This window comes from Hylobates moloch, unplaced genomic scaffold (assembly GCF_009828535.3).
Source record: "Hylobates moloch isolate HMO894 unplaced genomic scaffold, HMol_V3 SCAFFOLD_5, whole genome shotgun sequence".
Taxonomy (NCBI): domain Eukaryota; kingdom Metazoa; phylum Chordata; class Mammalia; order Primates; family Hylobatidae; genus Hylobates; species Hylobates moloch.
The window spans coordinates 95,352,350-95,372,669 of NW_026652280.1; the positions used below are offsets into that span (position 1 = coordinate 95,352,350).

The window sequence follows — 20,320 nt, forward strand, 5'->3', positions numbered from 1 at the left end:
CATTGATTTCCTTCAGCTGCCATGGTCTTTTGAATGTTCTCACAAGGGAGGTAGTATGGGGTAGTGGTTCATCACGTAAGTTCTGCCTCTGTTCTACTACTCACTAGCTATGTGGCCTTGGGCAAATTATTAATATCTCTGTGCTTCAGTTTTCTCATCTATAAAATGGGACTTTAAAAAGTACCCACTTTTAGAGTTGTTGAGAATTAAATGACATAATACGAAAGGGCTCAGCATAGTGCTCAATGATGTGAGCTCTCATTAAATTCCGGAGCCTTGCCCCTGAATCCACTGCACATTGCCCTGAAGGCAGGGAGCTGCAGAGGAGATCCATCCAATGCTACACATAGGAGCTCGGCCCAGAGAGGGAAAGTGACTTGTGCAAGTTCCCAGAGAGAGTTGAGAGGGTTGTTGGGCCCTGAACCCAGGAGTTCTAAGGCCTAGCTCCATCTCTGCTGTCCCTGCCAGAATTTTTTTGTGGAGAGTGGAGGAGCAAGGTCCTAAGACGGGGAAGGAAGCAGACTTTACCTTTCTTTTCCCCAGCAATCTCAAGTGAGGCCAGGGCCAGGGCAGTACAGTGGGAAGCCTTGAGGGCAGACAGCAGGGAGAACTTCCGACATTGACAGCAACTGAAAAGACGAGAAAGAAAGCTAGGAAGACATTCTCAAGCCCAGAGATTGTTCTGTCTTACCTTGTGGGGAGCAGTTCTGCAAAGTGCCCCCGTCCTTCTCTTCCTGGGGCTCCTAGGAAGCCTGTGATTGGGCGACCCTGCTTCTCATGAGGTGCTCAGTCCCGCTCACTGCCCTCCTCTCAGCTCTCCGACCACCCAAGGCCCAGGAGCCTCTCCCCAGATCACGCCTTCTGGCCCTGCCCTTTGTGCTGAGGCACCACAAGGCACAACATGGTGCCTTGGAAAAGGCAGTTGGTGGTGCTGAGGGCATTAATGAGGATAGGGGTGCCTGCTGGGGTTCCCTGGGCAGGAGAAGGGAAGCCTCTCCCCACAGACTGTAGAACAGGAGAAGGCAGATGGGAAATTAGACATATACTGGGAAGAGCTAGTCCTGGCTCATTGGCCCTTCAGCCAAATTCCCCTGAGCTGGGCTTCCAGCTCCACCTTCACTAGTTCAGGCTGAATTCCCTGGAAGAGCACAGGTGGCAGGCGACTCTTGTCCCTAACCCCTGCTTCCCCTGTAGTAGCTTCTTCAGCCTCCAGAACCACAGCAGGTGGAGATCTCCAAGAAGGTGACACCCCAAGGAAGTAGAACCCCAAAGACCCCAAACCCTGAGCACATGCCCTTCCTGCTGGGGTTGGAGAACTTGCTATGTATTACTCCGTTTTTCTTCTCCTGCCCACACAATTCCTTTGCATAGATGGTAAAACTGAGGCAAAACGTGGGAGGACTCAGACTGCCCATCCACTTCTTTCTAGAGCCCAGCCTGGGACCAAGGGGCTTGGCATCCCGCGGCCCCTCCCGCTCCACTCCTACCAGTCTCGTGGCTTTTTCCATTTGGAAAGTCCTTTCTGGCGAGTGGCAGGTTTGGAGGCCCTAGTCTAGTCTCCTCCCCTGTCTCCTGGGCAGTGCCCCCAGGGGAGCCCCTGTGGGCCAAGATCTCCTCAGTCTCAGTCCTGGGCCCCCCTCACCCTCTACCAGCAGTCCCCCAGCTCCCGCCCCTGGGCTGTGGGACAGGGAGAGGGCTGAGGGGCTGGCTCTGCATACTAATGTCCTTCCCATTGTCAAAGCCCCTTTGTGCCAGGGAGCTCCATTGAGGCGGCTCCGGGGCGGGCACAATGGGGGCTCTGTCCCCTAGTTCCCCCAAACAGTCACCTGCTTTCAGAGCCTTCCCCACAACCCCCCCTTTGCCCCAGTGTCCGGAGGGCCCAGAGAGCACGGGGGAGTGGGCCCTGGGCCAGGGGGGATGGGCAGGAGGTGACCCCCCCTACTCTCTGGGCAGGCTGGGGAGATGGGCATTTGACAGGGCAGGCTGCAGAGGGCACACAGAGGGGAGAGGCCCTAGGCTCACAGGGGCGGGGGCAGTCTGTGGAGGAGTTGGAATGCAGGTTCTGTGAAGCCTGAGAAGGGGAAGGGGCACTCAGAGCCTGCCCACTCCTCGGTTCCGTATGCCCAGCCTGGGCCTGTGGCTGCCACCTCTCCTCCTCCCACCACAGGACTCCCCGGAGCTTATATATGCAGAGACACACAGGAATACACTCATCTATGCGGCCCCACACACGGCTCCCAACACACACCCAAACGGATGTGCCCAGACACAACACACTGACCCCAGCACACAGATCGCACGTCCACACCACCACCTCCTGGCATATGCACCTGCACACCCACCCTCCCTCCACCCCACCCCCCTTTCCCTTTTGCACCCCCTCCACGGCCGGCCGCAGGCATCTCAGCACCATGTCCCTCCCCCCATGCCCTTGCTGCCCTCTGCTGCTCTGACACAGGTTATAACAAGTTTGCACTTGTTGTGACCTTAAGAATGTAGCCCTGGGGCTGAGAATGTCCCGCTGCCCCAGACTGCACCTGCTTATACGTTAACCATGGACACAGCCTCTGCTGCACTCTAAGCAAGGCTCCCATTCCCGCCTCAACCATGGAGGCAGTTAGGTGGGCCAGGCCCCCCACCCCAGAGCTGAGTCAGGTACCCTGGACTGAGCTCTATGTGAACAACGAAAGCCCCACCTGGCCTCGCTGGCACAGGTCTGGTGTGTCCGTCTTTGCATTTGCCCAGGGCACATAGGTATTTTCTAGCCCTTCCTGGCCCTGGGAGGTAGACAGAACAGTTATCATTTTCCCAGCAAGGCTCTTAGAGGTAAGATGACGGTGTCCAGGCAGCTGGTGGCAAGGCTGGGACTAGAATGGAGGTCTCTCACTGCTAGTTTTTTTGTGTTCTTTTTCCCCCACTATTTGTCTCTTGGTTTCACTCAGATGACCCCAGCCCCAACCCTATCTACAATTCCAACAGAGCTGTCTTTTAGCCACCTTTTTTTTGGGAAGGAGTGGGGGCATGGTGAGGGGAAGGGGTGGGGAGAAGAACGGGTCTAGGGGCCTTAAGTGGGCTTCTGGGTCTAGAAAGAACCTCTGAAGGTCACCTTGACCCTTGCACTACCCCTAGGCAGAGTGAGCTTACCTCCTTTCACTTCCCACCCTCCTACCGGCCCCACTCCTGCTATGAACTCTGGATCACTGGAAAGTAACCCCACAGCCTTCTTAGCTAGGGTTTGAAGTTGGGGATCTCTATCAATTATAAGTCCTTCATGCTGCCTAGCACTGGCCTTTCCAGTTATTATCCTATGTCTGCATGAGGATCTGTAGGCTGTATCTATGGCTTGTCTGCTATTCTGGTCCAGAGCATCTTCTAGCAGTTGGGAGCAGATACCCTAAAAAGGGAAGAGAGGAAGGCCCACTGGGATCCCAGAGACTTGAGGGCTGACTGCACAGTGGTGTGCTGGGGCCTGGGAGGGTGGATGGGGTCACAGTTGCAGAAACTCTGTTAGATAGAGAACTAAGCTGATATTGGTTTGCTCATCAGCAAATATTATTGAGTGCTAATCTCCATGACGTTTCCTCACATCAAAATTGCATGGGAGAACCTCAGGGCCCTTCTACTCCTTCTCCCTTCCCCTCATCTAAAATGCTTCCCCTCTGGCTATTGGATTCTCCTTAAGCCGCCTCATCCGTCTTCCTTCATGCAGGAACACACCTCCCCCAGCCCTTATACTCTGGTGTGATTCTTTTGCCTCCAAATGTTCCCTACTGGAGAAAGAGAACTGCCCAATGTATATAACTTCAGCTTTCCCTGCTGTGCTCGGGCAGTTAGTTACTATAGGAGACAGAGGACAGTGAGACACTCACCTCTGAATCTAGTTCTGTATCTAGTAAGTGTCCTCATGCCATCCCTACCCCATCCTCCTTCTTAAGGGAGGAATGTGGATAAGGAATAAGTAAAAAGTTGAGAGGGGGCAGACAGATTGCCTCCCAGAGTCATGGTGAGCTCCCTAGACTTCCCTGAGTGAGGGTCAGAGGCTGCTCTTCATGCAGGGAACAGGAGCCCCAAGAAGGAAAGGGAGCTGAGAGGACACCTGTCAGGGAAAGAGGCTCAATTTTCTGAATACGAATGACAGGTACAGAGTGCCTCTGCGTCTCCAGCTCCATTAAGGGTACAAATAAGAAGAAATTGCTCAGATAGCAACAGGTAAATTTTGACTTAACTGGAAGAATTCCCTGGGCATAAGGGGAGGGACAGAAAGAGGTGGAGAACTCACTGCCCTGATGAGAAGGAAAAGTCCCCCTTTAGACACCTACTGAACAAAGCTTGAGTGGCCTGGAAGATAGTTCCAATGACTCTCAGAGCCCCTATGGGGTTTCCAGCGGCCTCAAAGGAATCCCTTGATCATTTCCACAGACCCCAGTAAGAGCATCGCTGAATGTCTCCTCCTTGTGGACCTCACTATTTGCTGCTTATTCTAACTCTTCTTGTTGGGCCAGCTTCTGCAGGAGTGAGGGAGACCCTGAGACCTACTAAGTGGGAGGGCCAGATTGAAGATAATGGGCTGTGGCTGGGGTTGGCTGGGGAAGAGCTTCTGTGGATAATGCTCCAAGGTTGGCTCCACAGAAACTGGCCCTTTCGGACCCCAGAGTGAGGAAAATGATCTTGTAGGAAGAGATAAGTTGAGATGAAGAAGAAGGCCAGGGTTGTTGCTCTGATTCTGATGCTACCAGCTAGCAGTGTGATCTTGGAAAAGTTACCCACCTCTTCTAGGCCTTGGCTTCCTCTTTAGTAAAATGTGGGTATTAAACGTGACGACCATAGAGGGCTTCCCAGCATGAATACTCTGTGACACAGTCCAGTAGCAAGTTGAGAAGCCCAGACTTTAAGCAGATTTAAGCAGGCTTGGGTTCAACTTGCAGTGCACCCCTTATGAGCAGTCCTCCTGGGCAAGTTAGTTAACCCCTGTAAGTCTAGTTTCCACCCGTTCATCTGAGGGCAATGGTATCGCCCCCCTAGGGAAGCCAGGATGAAGCACGGCATGGAGCGCCCAGCACAATGCCTGGCGCACTGTAAAGCCTGAGGTAGGAAGTTCACGGTACTGTGGGAACACAGGGGGATAGCAGCCAATGTTGCAGGCGGGGGCATCCAGAAAGGCTTTCCAGAGAAAGTGACATCTAAGCTGAGGCCTGAAGGAGGAGTAGAAATTAAGCAAAGTGGGAAAGAAAGAGGCCCCTTTATTTACTAAGAAAAGCTTGGTCTGTTCAAGAACCGAGAGGTTTTGTGTGGCTGGGGACATGGTGCATGTGTGAAGTGGGTGAGTACAGATAGAGAACACTGATGCTAGAGAGGTCAGCAGAGACCAGGTCATAAAAGACTCTGTTCCACCAGTAATTCTAGGGGCTTCGGAGATAGGGTCCCTCCACTTCCTCTCCTCTTTTTCCTACTTTTCGTTCATCCTTTCTCCCAAGCCTAATTTCTCTTGTCCTTGGTCACACGAGCACAAGGAAGCATTGGGCTCCCTTAGGACGACCTGGCCAGTGCAGGGAGAAGCTTTAAGTTCAGAGTTGTCTGCCTCTGGACAAGTTTTGGCTGAAGTTTTCTGCCTCTGTCCTTTCTCACCACTAGAGAGAGATGTGCCTTCCACAGAAGACCCTGGATTTTATCACTGAGGCACTCCTACTAAGCACTCCCACTGCGGGCCTCAGTTTCCCCATCTGCACCTCTCATTGTAGAGAGTAGGGAGAGTGCTGACAGGGTGGGGCTGAGCACAGCCTTCAGAGAAGAGATAGGGAAACTGACTCAGTGCCCCCAAGTGTCCAAATGTTGAAACTTCAATGGGAAGCTCAGAGGAAGGACTTCCGAAGGATGAAGTGGGTGGCACATGGAAAAGGGGGCCTGAAGGAGGAAAAGTGATGTAGAACATCAATCCTACAGGCTCTTTTAAGTCAAGAAATACCAGGCACTGAGAAGGACACAAAGTTGAACAAAATACAGGTTAAGAAGCAGCCCAGAAAAGGTTCTCTGTTTGGGAAGGTGGGGATGGTCCTTCCTGGAAGGCGCGGAGGGGGTGAAATAGCCTCTACAGGAGCTGGCCCTGGGGGTGCTCTCACAATGGGGAGTAGCTCTTCTGCCTCCCCTACCCGCCACTACCTCTTGGGCCCTCCACCAACTAGGTCCAAGCCTTCCCTCATTTCCAGCCAACACCACTTCAAGTTCAAAGACAGGAAAGTGTACAGAGAAGGGCCCTTCAGCTGGATCTGGTCAGCCTCCCCATCTTCTCTCAGGTGGAGAACCCTGTCTTGGCCCTGGAACTCCAAGGAATAGGTCTCATCCTACCCTCCCTAGTTTCTCAAACTCTTCTGGTAGATCAGGTGACAACTCAGTAGCCCAAGAACATTATCTCCAGGGCCCTGGCCATCCTGGGCCTTGAGAAGGCTGTCAGCTGCCTGATACTCCTGAGGTTGGGGGCAGACAAGAGGGCGAGAGGCTGAAGGATAGTAATTAAGAAACTTGGCTCTACTCAGCAGTCCTCAGCACACACCTGTCCACCTCTTGGCAGGCTGAGAGGGTTTTGGAGGAATTATAGAGAGGTGGGATAAAGAATAGTGGGTTGGAAGTCCCTTAAATTCTGGGGCTAGAGTAATCTTACCCCACAACTCACCTGGAGAAAGGAGATCGAAGGGATGGTGTAACTTGAGCATCATTAAGGCCACTGGGGTGTGAAGAGGCAACGTGAGGGAAAAGCCCACAGGATTTGGAGACATGGGGTCTGGCTTTGCCATTAAATAAATGTCAGCAAGTGACTTTATGTCTCTGAACCTTGTTTCTCTAATTCAATAATATTTTTCATTCATCTGCAAAGTAGGATAATAACATCTTTATTTGCATAAGGGCCTTACAGATTTCGTATACTTTAAATCTTGTAATCCTGACTACATAATGGAAGGTTTTATTGCCTCCTTAGATGAGGAAGCTGAGCCCTAGAGAGATTAAGAGATTGACTGAAGTTCCCATAGCTAGTAAGTGACACAGACAGGATGGCAAATAGTGGGAAAGAAGAATACATAGGGACCTTTGTGACTCAGACACGCCAGGATAAGAAACAGGTTTCATTTGTTGGGCTAACTCCATTTGATTGAAAATGACTCTCTGTATCACCATATTGAGGATGATTCTGAGGCTCAGTCAGATAAAAAGCACTGTGATGAATTAGTGTTATCTGCTAAGGGGTGGTGGGGTGATGAGTGATGGCTTACATGCTGTATAGTTGACATTCGTAGCCCAGAATCACCCAGAGATTCTAATTCCTCCCTCTGTACTAACCAATTAGGTTAAATTTAAAGGTAACAGCTTACAAAGGTGACTAAAATACAGTCTGTGCCTTCAAAGAGCTCACAATCTCTAGAGAAGAACAAAGGATGATGTGGCAAATGTCCCAGGAACATAGAGGGAGAGTAACTATTTCTACCTGGCAGGTGGGGAAGGCTCCACAGTGGAGAGGGCACTGGGGAAGGGCCTTGAAGGAGGAAGGGGATTTGAAAGGGAAGACAGCAGTCTGGAGGGCAGTCTTGGAGCAGGCAGATGGTGTTCTAGGTAGAGCGAGCTGCCTGAGCAAAGACATGAGACAGAGAAGTGGAGCACAGGCTATGTTTCACGTGGCTAGAATATGGGCTGCACAGGGAAAATACTCCAGGGGAGGCTGTGAACAGTAAGGTGGAGTCAGACATTGAAGGATTTTGCCAAGAAGTTTGAATTTCATCATGAAAGCTGTGGGAACCCATTGAAGATTGTAAAGCCAAGTGATGGAGTCAGAATGTGTGCACTGAGGCAGCTGAGGACCGAGGTGAGCACAGTGAGCCTGGGTGCAGGAGGACCAGGAGACCACTGCAACACTTCAAGTGAATGAACTAGGGCAGCCTCAGTGGACATGAAGAGGAGTCGTGAAGGCAGAAATGATGGACCTAGTCACCAATCAGATGAGGGGGAAGAGAGAAGGCAGGGATAATTCTAAGGCTTGGGCACCTAGTGGAGGGTAATTCTGTGAACAAGAAGGAAAACACAAAAGAGACTCTTTGGAGGAGACAGGACGCTGAATCTGAACATGTTAAAATTGGAATGCTCCAGGTAGGGGGAGCCTGTAAGTACTTGGACACCCAGGGCGGAGGTGACGTGGAATCCACGGAGCGGGGGAAACAGTTGAGGAAGATGGAGTACAGTGGTCAGGGATGAGAGCCAAGAGTGGATGGATTCCTGAGAAACACCAACACTTAAGGTGCAGAGGAGAGATTACAGCAAGAGAGATGATCCAAGGTAAACAGAGAGGTAGAGAGAGAACCCCGAGAACATGGTGTCCGAGAGTAACAGTGAGACTGTGCACACGTGTAGTGTTCACAACCCATGCAGCATTCTCACACATATGATCACATGGAACTCTCCCGTTACCTCTGTATTATTATGCCCCTTTTGCAGATAAGGGAAATAGAAACTCATGCATTTAAGTGATTTGCCCCAAATCACAAAGCCTAGAAATGGCAGAGCTACTTAATGGCTAATCAAGGTGGATAAAATCAGTGGATACCCACCACATCTCAATAAAAGCCAAAAGAGAGTGTTAAGAACAGACCGGTCAGTCATCAGTCTCAAGTGCAGCAGAGACTGCTGGGGTCAAGGGCTGAGAAGATCCCCTCGGATTTAATGATGGGAAGGTCAGCTGTGACATTGGAGAGAGCTTCCTGCTTCCTGTTGCTTTAACTGCCCCCCACCCCCCCAGATTGGCTGTGTGGGGCAAATGGCATAATTCTGAATTTATACAAGTGTTTTGTAGACTTCAAAACCCCATATTACAGAGGTGATTGTTACTGTTATTTTTACCGTTATTAGGTATTGTTAGATTGAACCCTTTGATATTGCCAATAGGGAACCCATGTGTTAAATGGACGATTTCATAGAATTCAACCTAATAGTAAAAGGAGTGAGCTGGAGTTCAGGTAGGGGCTGTGAGGTTATGAGACAGGCAACTGCGCAGGCAAGGGCGGCCCCAAGGGACTGAGGAGCCCCATGGTTAGGGAGGTCAGCCTTCTGCATGGGATGGAGAGAGGTAAATCACTGGTGAAGCTTGAAATTGGCAGGAGTTCCCTTTCACCTCCACCACTTCCACCCTCCCCATCTGCAACCTGGCCAGCCCCCTCTGCAGAGACTAGGGGTGGGGGTACACTCTCATGAGGGGCTCTGCCTGAAAAAATACTTCTGGTACCTAAACTAGGTTGATCCCCTCAACCAGCGTCTTTGGAGATAAGTTGGGGATGGATTCTTCCTATGGAGAATCTCGGGGCCTAGGCCAGGTGATGACTGATTGGAGATCCAGGCAGAGCTGACACAGGAAGGAGGGTCCTGAACAGACTTCTTGTTTATCACCCTGACTCTCCCTAACCTAGCTTGGACCCTCTTGAGATTTTCTCTAGTGTCCTTGGGAACCTTTTCAGCATCTCATGTCTTAGCGGTAACAATAGGAATAACAATAGCAACAAGAGTTATTTCTATAGATGCCATTACTTCCAGCTGACTCTTAGCACTGATACTAATTCTTCTGGCTGTTCAGTCAAGATGAGGAGGGATGGGTTAACGTCTCCCAGTAGATGTTCTCCTGAGGTGAGGACCCAGATGGGGCCAGGCTGGGAGGCTACCGGGATTGCTGGAGCTGGGGCTGAGGAGACAGTGGTACAGCCTCTGTCCTCAGTTGAACCCTACATAGTGCCAAGCTCCTCACAAAGGACCAGCTCCTGTTGAGCCTTGCTGGCCCAGACAATGACTAGCAGCAGATACCGGGATGGGGTGATGACTCAGGAGGGTGTGCAATAGGGGTAGTATGAAAGGTTGAGAGGGCAGGTGCATCAAAGAGGCAGCACCCACTTGCCACAGGAACCAGGAAGTAAGTCCTCCTCCCTCTCCAGCCAGGGAAACAGGGGGTCCCCAAGATGCCACCCTGTGGGCAGTTCTCTATAGAACACTGTTCCTTTCTTGCAGGGGACAGAAGGCACTGCTTGGGGATTGAAGTGGAGGAAGGGGCAGTGGTCCTAGTCAGCTCACATTGACAGGCAGGGGTGGTGTCTGGACAGAGAACATCTGATGTGGCCCCATCTTTTGTCCCTCCCTCTCTTGACTGGAAAACACACAGGCAGGTCAGAAGGGCCATGCAGAGGTTATAGACTCCCAGGAAATGCTTTGAAGGCTTTTATCCTTTCTTTTGATCAGACTATGAGAACTTTCCAAACGTTGACACAAGAGAAGAAAAGCCTATTCTTCCATGGGCCAGGGCCTCGGTGTCAGGCTGGGGCTCGAGGATGGGAGGGAAAGGGGGAAGGAGACCAGGGAGTGGGAGACAGAGGCAACAGTGATTCAGCTGGAGAGTCATGCCCCGGGACACACTGCCCTCTTTTTCCCCACCTCAAGATTTGTGTGCATCTGGCTCCATTTCTATTTGTTTATTTTCCTTGGGGCAAGACAGGAGGAGGCAGATTAATGAATAAAGACATCAAGTTTGAAAAGAAACCCAAATCTAGCTCCATTCTTCTTCCAATCTTGAGCGCTTACATAACCCTGCAGTGCTTTTCTTCCTGCCCTTCCTCTCTTACCCCTCTCCTTCCTTTTCTCTTCCCCAACCCTCATTAAGAACACTTGGAAGCCCAGAAGTGCTTCTTTTTCATCCCAATGCAACTGATCTCCTTCTGGAGGACTCTAAGGTCGCTATTCAAGTTGGAACTGGTATCCAAAAAAGAGATAATATGGTTGGTGAGAGGAGGCTGAGTAGCTGCTTGCTCTCTCCACTGAGGCCGGGGGGAGGAGTGGGACCAGACTGCTGTGGGGGCAACTGGGGCTGGACATAGAGATTTACAGCAGGAAGTGACCCTAATCATCCTCTAACGTAGCACCTCCCAGACTGACCTCGCAATGTGTCCTGAAAGGCAGAGGAGAGGGAATTTGTGCCCTAGAATCTACAGTAAATGGCCACACACTGGACATCCTTGAAATCTCTTTTTGTCTCAAGCCATTCAAAATGTTTATTCTACTTCATTGTACATTGTTGGCATAATATTAAAATAACATTTTCCCTCAAAATGCGAGCAAAATTGCTAACTTCAGGAAATATACTAAATTTAGTCCTGTGGCTTTGAGTGCCTCCTGACACACTAGTGCATGCCCTGGTTTGAGAAGTGTGGAACTAATACCAACCCCTATTCCACAATGAAGGAAATACAGACCTAAGAGGCTGAGAGGCTTGACTGAGGTCACAGCTAGTCAATGGCAGAGTTGAGATTGGCACCCAAGTCTCTTACTTCCCAGTCCAGTGCATGTTCCACCAAGCAGTGCTGTCTCTTAGTTCTGAGCAGCTTTTACACATCCTTGAGCCTAATTATCTCACTCTATCTTCAGAATGCTGGGCATGGACAGATACCTAGTTCAACTGTCTAAGATAAGTATGGGTGTGGAGACCAGCCTAATCTCAGGTGCTGAGAATAGTGCTCAAAACCCCTCTACTGCATACAGGGCTCTCCCAACATGGAAGAGGAAGGAGAAGGCAGGACAGGAAGGAGAAGGCAGGACAGGAAGGGAAGGAAGAAAAGTACTGCAAGGATTATGTAAGCCCTCAAGTTTGGAAGAAGAACAGAGCTGGATCTGGGGTTCTTGAGCATGATGGACAGATAGTAGGACAGAGAGCAAGCTGAGTCCCTATTTCTAGCCACCTATTCATTTGTCTTTATCAAACAGTGATTGGCTCAGAAAGACCTTCAAACCTAAGATAATTGGATTAGTTAATAGCTATAGTAGGTACTGTTCTTATCTTCCAGGAATCTGCCTCCCTTTCTGATCTCATTTCCAGATCCTTCAATCAAAAGGCTCTTTTCTACAGGGAAGAAGTAGGGAGAAGAATAGGAGGCTTTGGGGCTTAGAATGTCTCTATTAATATGGACACATAGGCTGTGGGATACAGAAGAAGAATAGAAGGATAAAGTGTGGTAAAGAATTTGAAGGCGAGAGTTATGATTAGATGGATAGCATACTATTCCCCGGATGAGATACAGGAGGCTGGAGAAACCATAAGGGACAAAAGAGACAGCCAGAGAGATGTGTAGGCAATACAAAGGCAAAGAGGGAGGTGAGAAGGAGGACGGGGTCGGGGAGACATTTTAGTGACAGCCAGGATGAAAAGAGAGGACAAGCAGAGAAGCACCATTGACAGAGATGAGAAGACCGTTGGGGGGAGAGTCCACACGAAGGAAGTGGGGAGAATAAAGACAAGTCATGCAAAACTAGGAGAGAAACAATGGGATCAAGCAGCCATGAAGGAAGGGCATCGCCTCCAACCTTTGGATACATCCTGGGCATCACTGCTGGTGAATTTTTCATACCTGTCTGGCTCCTGCTAACCTCCACTATGCTTAAGGTGTCATCTCTGCTTGTTGAGTGTTGAGTTTGCTCAGTGAAGACAAATAAACCATAGTATTAATTTGAAGTTATGGTGGAAAGGACTTTGGAATCCAGCCAGAAAGAGGCATAAATTTCAGCTCTGCTACCGATAAGTTGTGTCACCTGGGCTCTCTGAACCTCAATTTCCTCAGCAGTAATTACGAAGATAATAAGATTTGTTTTACAGAGTTGCAAAGATGAAATATGAAGTGCTGGTCCAGAGTAGGCATTCAATATATGATAGTTCCCCTCCATCTCTCCTTCCATTTCCCTGAACCAAATATTTGCAAGAGGAAATACTCCACAGTCAAAAAACAGAAATTATCTCGCGGCTCTAAGAAAGAATGACCAGCAGGCTAGGCCGGGCACCGCAGCTCATGCCTGTAATCCCAGCACTCTGGGAGGCTGAGGCAGGTGGATCATGACATAAAGAAATCGAGACCATCCTGGCCAACATGGTGGCCAGCTGGCCAGCTGGGCATGGTGGCTCATGCCTGTAATTCCAGCTACTCGGGAGGCCGAGGCAGAAGAATCGCTTGAACCTGGGAGGTGGAGGTTGCAGTGAGCTGAGATTGCATCACTGCACTCCAGCCTGGAGACAGAGTGAGACTCCATAAAAAAAGAAAAGAAAAGAAAAAAAAAGAAAAGGCCAGACCAGCAGGCTAGAGCACCATGGAGGAAGCCAAGGCTCTGTACCTGACCCTTGCAGGAGCTGCAGGGCCTGACCCTGGCCCTGCAGCTGGCCATGAAGGAATCCACAGGGGCTGGCCACAAAGCAAGAGGGTGTTGAGGGGTCACAGCACATCACTGTTTTCCCAGTGTGTCCTATTAAGATCTTTCATGTGCTCCCAATGCTTCAACCAAAATGAATGGATCCTTACTTCCTTATTTCCTGGGTGGCCCTGGATTTCCTCATCTTTCCCAACCCTGTTCCCTTGCACTAGATGTCAGTTTTCCCTTCACAAGCTTTTCCTGTACTTCACTGATGCCTTTTCCATGGCACTTATCACTTCCTGCCTGTTTTACAGTTGTCTCCTTTATTAGATTGCAAGGTCTTCACGGAAAGAATCTACATCTGATCCATCTCCATAATTCCATTGTCTCGTTTAGAATTTGGCACCCAGTAGTTGCTGGAAAAAAAATGTTTACTGAGGCTGGGCATGATGACTCATGTTTGTAATCTCTGCATTTAGGGAGGCTGAGGTGGGAGGATGGCTTGAGCCCAGGAGTTTGAGACAAGCCTGGGCAACAAAGTGGGATCCCATCTCTTAAAAAAAAAAAAAAAAAAATAGCTGGGCGTGGTGGTGTGCACCTGTAGTCCCAGGTACTCAGGAGGATGAGGCAGTAGAATCACTTGAGCCTAGGAGGTCAAGGCTGCAGTGAGCCATGATCACACCACTGCACTCCAGCCTGGGTGACAGAGTGAGACCCAGTTTCAATAACAATAACAAAGCGTTTATTGTATAAATGAACAAAAACACAACTCAAACTGAATGTGGTGGGCAACATTAATACAAATGAAAACATTTGGTTTGTTTGCATACCTATTAGTGTTGATAATTAGTTATCTGGGGTTTCCATGTGTACAAGGAAAAAAGAAAACATCATTAAAAAATCAAGAGAAGATACAAACAAGAAGGGGGAATGAGAAGGCCCCAGAGTGAGAAGTGCTGGACCAGAGTGAAGTTCCATCCATTCTACCTAGGACAAGAACTTCCACATCTCCCTGGCCCTGTGATGATGGAGTCAGTTAGATTGGCCCCTATGGCTGGAGTGGGTTAGGAGTCCCCTCCTATTTTTAAGTCAATCATAAAATACTTCTTGAGCACTTACTATGTGTCATACATTGTGCTAATCTTTAGGATAACTTTTATATATATATGTGTGTGTGTATACATATATATATATATAAAATGCTGGATCCTTCTTTCAATGACCTTATTTGTAGTAGAATACAAATGATACACCATGTACTAAGAGAGGTGCCATTACAGGTACAATTGGATATAGATATACATATATGGAAACTCAGAAAAGGGAGGCATTACTTAAGGTTGTAGGAATCAGAGAAGGCTCCATGGAAGAGGGGTTTTTTGAAATGGACTTTGAAAGATAAGACTTGGATAGGTAAAGACAAGGAGGAAGGGGAGCCCAGGAAGAGAGAAGTGCAGGATCATGGAAGGCAGGAAAGCATGGGTGTGCACAACAGGGAGCAGGGAGTGGTTGGTTTGCTTGCAATATGCAGTGTGCCATAGCAGAAAAGTGGTCGGAGATAAGGCTGGAAAGCAGGTTCAGAAGCAGACTGTGGAAGGCCTTATATGCCAGCCTGGGTTTGGCCTGTCTTTGATAGATAATGGGGAGACATTAAAATGTTTTGAGCTAGAGAAAGAACTAAGACAATTATAGTAAAATGAAAAGTGGATGGATTTGGGAGACGAGACCTGAGCATGAATCTAATTCCACAGTTTACTGAGTCACACCATCTCTCTGAGCCTCAGTTTCCTCATTTATAAAACAAAGATTACAATCTTAATATCTCATAGGAATGCCATAAGAATAAAATGTGAAAGTGCTTTCTAAAGTATGGATAAATTTTCACTGATTCCTGATCAGAGGTATATTTGAGGAAGAGAAACCCAGGAGCAATGTAGGATGGATTTGAGGAGAGAAAGAACAGAGACACGAGATGAGTAGGAGGCTAATGCAGTGATTCAGCCACAAGGCATTAGGACCTGAAACAAGACAGTGGAATGAAGGGGAGGAGGCACAAATAATAAATCCACAGCACATGGCTTTAGATAAATGTTGAGTTGAGGCAAGAAGAGAGTTTGAGATGATCCTGGCTTTGAGTGTGGGTAATGGGTAGGATGATGGTCCCTTTAACTATTTTAGGAACCAAAATAGAGCAGCAAGTAGGAGAAGAAAGGATTTGTTTACAATTGGAAGTGAATGCATTTAGTATTCATATCCCAAAGCTCCTTTCAGTCAACTTGCTCCTGCAACAGAGAAAACAGACAAAGCACTTTCCCTGTGGGTGCAGCTTTTCCCCTCCCCCTGCACCTGCTGTCCCTGGGAGGGGGTTGAAGCATGTTTTCTAGTCACCTAATTTAGCATAATCAACTCCAATGCTATGTAGCCATTTACAAAGCTCATTCTCTCCCCAACCCCCTGCAAATGGAACAGTTGACCCAGAAGAGAGCAAGGACTGATATCTTGGGCTTTTATTTTCTTACCTTCTGAAAACAGGGTTGTAGGCATCTGCAGCATTAGCAAAGCCTGTGTAAACCTGGGTCCCCTCACACTCTGAAGTGGCTCCTCCTGAAGGTCTGTGTGAACGAGGTGTCTCCTGTGAGGCAAATAAAAACTGCAGCCCTCAGGGGGGCCTTGGCCCATCCAGATCAGGCTTTCAGTCATTCCCTTACTCTTTCTTAACAAACTGTACTAGGCACTGGGGAAACAGGTGAAAGGCAGAGTCAGTGGTCTTAAATTAGGAGCACAAAGATGGTAAACAATGATAAACAAACCATCTCAAAGCACTATAATGCTTCAAAATACGAATATGTACAAGAGGGCCAGGTGCAGTGGCTCACACTTGTAATCACAGCACTTTGGGAGGCCAAAGTGGGCAGATCACTTAAGTCCGGGAGTTTGAGACCAGCCTGGGCAACATGGCGAAACCCCGTCTCTACTAAAAGTACAAAAATTAGCTGGGCATGGTGGCACATGCCTATAGTCCCAGCTACTTAGGAGGATGAGGTGGGAGGACTGCTTGAGTCCAGGAGGCAGAGGTTGCAGCGAGCTGAGATTGTACCACTGCACTCCTGCATTTCAGCCTGGGTGACAGAGTGAGATCCCATCTGCGGGGGGGAGAAAGAAAAAGAATATGTACAAGAGCAAGCATAGTAAAGTAAACCCATTCTGGGCAGGGACAGGAGGGACAGAGAAGATGAATTGTTTTTTTGAGAGTCAGGGAAGGCGTCAAAGGGAGTAACTAACACTTGAGTCGAGTTCTGAAAGATAAGGAGATCATTAGGTAGGCACGGAGCAGGGCAGTGCAGAAGCAGGTCCAAAGGTAGAAAGGATTAAGTAGTGAGGCTCTTCGCTGGAGTTCAGGGGACCTGTGAAAGATTGTCAAGGGTAAAGTCAGAAGTAGGCAGAGACCAAATCATGAATGGTGTGCTGAGAGGCTACAGAGAAAACAGATAAAGCACTTGCCCTGCGGGCGCAGCTTTTCTCTTTCCCCTGTACCTGCTGCCCCTGGGAGGGGGCTGAAGCATCCTTTCTAGTCAGAAGTGTATTTGAGGAAGAGAAACCCAGGAGCAAAATAGCAAAAAGCAAAGGGGAGCAACAGATCAAGTTATTAAAGGTCACAAGAACAACAGTGTCCTTAGTCAAGAAAGGCCCTGATAAATCCATGTATTATCCTGGAGAATAAATGACTCTCAAGTAAAATAAATGAGTGCTCAGGCCAAAAAAGACAGCTCCAGGAAGAACTTCCAGGGGTAGCAGTAAGTGGGAGTGGTACTTGCTGAGGGAACCTGCTGATCATCACTGTAGCTATGACTGGCCTTTCTTTTAGGGAAAGGATCACTAGTTAAGTTCTTCGAGGAGAAAGAAGGTGAATATCTGTTTCTGTCTCTTTTGCCACTCAGAGGCTGGTCTTCAGAATTCTGTCTCTGGTATTTGGTTGGCTGGGGACTGTTTTGGGGAAATAGCACCCTCTAGAGGAAAGAGTATGTTTTATTTTGCGGGGGTGCCCCGGGGTGGTGGGGTGCGCAACAGATGATTTCCGGAGCTTTGGCTCGCTTCCTTCCCCAGGGGCCTGGCCAGCTTGGGGGTGGAGTGTAGCTGATTGTTTATCCGCTTCTGACTCTGGCCACCGCAGAGAACAAAGCTGCCTGGCTGTGGGAGGTGGCACAACAGCTGGTAGCAGCAGATAACAGCTGGAGGTGGCAGATATAAAGGATGGCAACCACAGGCACAACAGCTGGAGGTGGCAATCACAACAGCCAGAGGCAACAAAGAGGCTAGCAGTGGCCGAAATCTCCAGTGCCCATGAGTCTAGAGCCTTAACCCTGGGATGTGTGGTCTTATATACAGGGTACCATAGTGGCACCTGCTGAGAGCATGAGGTCCAAGAGAATGAACCTGGGGCACACAAAAGCAGTTGCTACAATTAAAAAGTTCTGGACCAGGAGCTGGGAGACCTGGATTCTTGTTCCAACTTTACCACCAATCTACTTGGGGCAAAGATCTCTGAGCCTTAGTTTCTATGGTGTCTTTCCTACCTACCTCATGGTGTGAGGATCAAACTATGTATTTTATAAACTTTAAAGTGAGAAGGAATTATAGACTAATATTTTGGGAATGATAAGCAAGGCTTTTCCTGGGCCCTAAGAGCTTCCATTCTCCAAGATATGTAGAATCTCCCCTCAACATAAACAAAGCTAGGACTTCAGTTAAGGATCCCTCAATGTCACCATAGAAAGTGCAGGGGTAGAAGTGGGGCGGAGAAGGCAGGCATCCTGACCCACCATGGGTATAGACAGAATCTTCAAGACAGTCTTTCAATCTTCCATCCAAAGCTTTTATCTCCACCATAGGATCTCTGCAAAGTGCTTGTCCAAAGTGTCTTCCTGATTGTTACAATGCTCTTTATAATATCAATTTGCAATCTTTATCCCTGCAGTATGAACTCACTGATTGTTCCTCTTGGAGCTCAAAGGACAAGTCCAAGCCTTTGATCACATGACAGCCCTTCAAACCAAATATTTGCACACATCCATTATATCCTTCTGATTGTCTCTTCTCCTGAATGAACTTCCCTATTTCCTTCAATCATTTCTCATGTGATCTGGTTCTGAATCCTCTCATATCCTGAGTATTCCTTGATGCTGGATACTGCAGGTGTGGGATGAACAGAGCAGAGTAGAATCAACTACATTTTTTGTTCTAGAGACTTCAGTTCAACCGAAGTAGCTTAAGATTAGTTTGCTTTTTTGGCAATCAAAATACATGGATAACTCATATTGGATTATTTTCTGCTAATATGTTTAATTTTTTTATATTGTACTGCTTTGCTAAATCACATCTTCTCAATCCAGAACTTGCTCAGGTAATTTTTGGACCCATGTACATAATCCAGCACTTAACATTTTTGTTAGACTTGGCTTACTTATTTGACTCCTTTTGGATCCTAATTCTGCCCCAGCTCTTGCATTTGCTATCTGTCCCAGCTTTCTGTCAGGCACATAACTGATGGCCATAGCATTCTATAGTTTTGAATGAAGTTCATGTTAAGAAAATTGAATAGGGCAAGGCCAAAGATGAAGCTCTCTGGTGTATCATTAGAAAATGAATTCCAGGCTATCGTGGTCCACTCACCAGTACCACTGATTTTTAAAGTCACCGAATTAGATTGGCATTCTCTTCATTTTTCTTTGTCTTATCCCCAGGTCATAATGAGAGATCTTGTCAAAAATCTCCTTAAGTTTAGGTACATGTTCTCTGTTGCACTTCTTCGATTTGTCAATTTAGTAGCCTTATCATAAAAGAAAATTAGGTTATTGTTATTTTTGAGACAGGGTCTCATTCTGTTGCCCAGGCTGCAGTGCAGTGGCATGATTATAGCTCTCTGCAGCCTCCAACTCCTGAGCTCAAGCGATCCTCCTGCCTCAGCCTCCAAGTAGCTGGGAGTACAGGTGTGTGCTACCATACCCAGCTAATTTTAAAAAATTTTTGCTGATATGGGGTCTTGCTGTTTCCCAGGATGGTTTTGAACTTCTGACCTCAAGCGATCCTCCTGCCTCAGCCTCCCAAAGTGCTGGGATACAGGTATGAGCCACCACACTCAGCCAAAATTAGACTATTTTGATGTGACTTGTTCTTAGTAAATCCACACTGCGTCCTATTGATAACTTCCTTTCCTCCATCCTGCCTAAGTACTCATAATCTTAATATTCCATTCTAGAATCTTGCCTAGGATCAATATCTTACCTGTTTGTAGTTTGTGAAAGGTACTTCATTTTTCTTTTTGAAAATTAAAACTATGTTCATTCATCTCCAATTTTACAGCACTTCTTCTGTTCTCTAATATTCCTCAAAATCTCTTATAGGAGTTTACATCTTTTTTTTCAAGAGTTTGAGGATCAAATGAGAAGGTATTCTAATGTGTGAATTCTAAAATGGTATATAGACACAGGCAGTATGGTTGTTATGTTATTATTACTACTACTGAGTACTAAATAGGGCTTTGTTTGGGCTTGAAATACAAATTCTTCCAACTTCAGAGTTGCAAAGCTTCCTTTTTTGTTCCAAAGCAGCCAAGGAAATAGGGGAGTGAATGACATCCAGGTCTGGCTGAATAGTCTCGCATGAACAGAAGTTCCAAATGGCCTGTGGGCCAGTAAATTGGGCATCCTTTTTGCCTCTGAACATTCTCAGGGTTCTCATCCATTGGTGATCTCCAATTCAGTGCCTACCTGGTTGGGCAACTGGTCAGGCCCAAATAATTCGAAGTTTTCCAGGGGCAAGGCCATGGGGAAAATAGAGGTGGGGGGCGGGGTGGGCAGTGTGAAGAATCATAAAATGCAATGGTTCAGACTTTTTCGAATGGAGAATGTAATGAGCCTCTCCAAGGAGGGCCAAACTCCCCAGAGATCACCCTGCTCCGCAGAAGATCTGGCTATCAGATCCAGGGTCTAAGGGCTCAAGTGACTAAAATTATTTCTGTGCTGGAAAAGTACAAGTTACTGCTCGGGCGAGGGTGCCAGACACCTTGTATTAAGTGAATTGTCTCCTATTTCAGTGGCTTGCCCCACTTTCTGCTATCAGAACAAATAGCAATCCT

At 47.9% G+C, this 20,320-nt stretch overlaps 2 protein-coding genes across 5 annotated transcripts in view; one reads left to right on the top strand and one right to left on the bottom strand.

Annotated features, from left to right (window-relative positions):
• Positions 1–20,320, bottom strand: part of KCNJ9 (potassium inwardly rectifying channel subfamily J member 9) — a 61,084-nt gene that overhangs the window by 29,546 nt on the left and 11,218 nt on the right. For 2 of the 3 annotated variants that reach the window (XM_032154008.2, XM_032154016.2), the window contains exon 2: positions 529–629. In XM_032154008.2, the coding sequence (XP_032009899.1) occupies positions 529–629 (101 nt within the window). Of the gene's footprint in view, positions 1–528; positions 630–15,704; positions 15,741–20,320 lie in introns of those variants that run through there. The other variant, XM_032755527.2, reaches the window with a different exon arrangement.
• KCNJ10 (potassium inwardly rectifying channel subfamily J member 10) overlaps positions 1–20,320 on the top strand; it is a 32,679-nt gene that overhangs the window by 6,139 nt on the left and 6,220 nt on the right. The gene's annotated exons all lie outside the window — the stretch shown is intronic.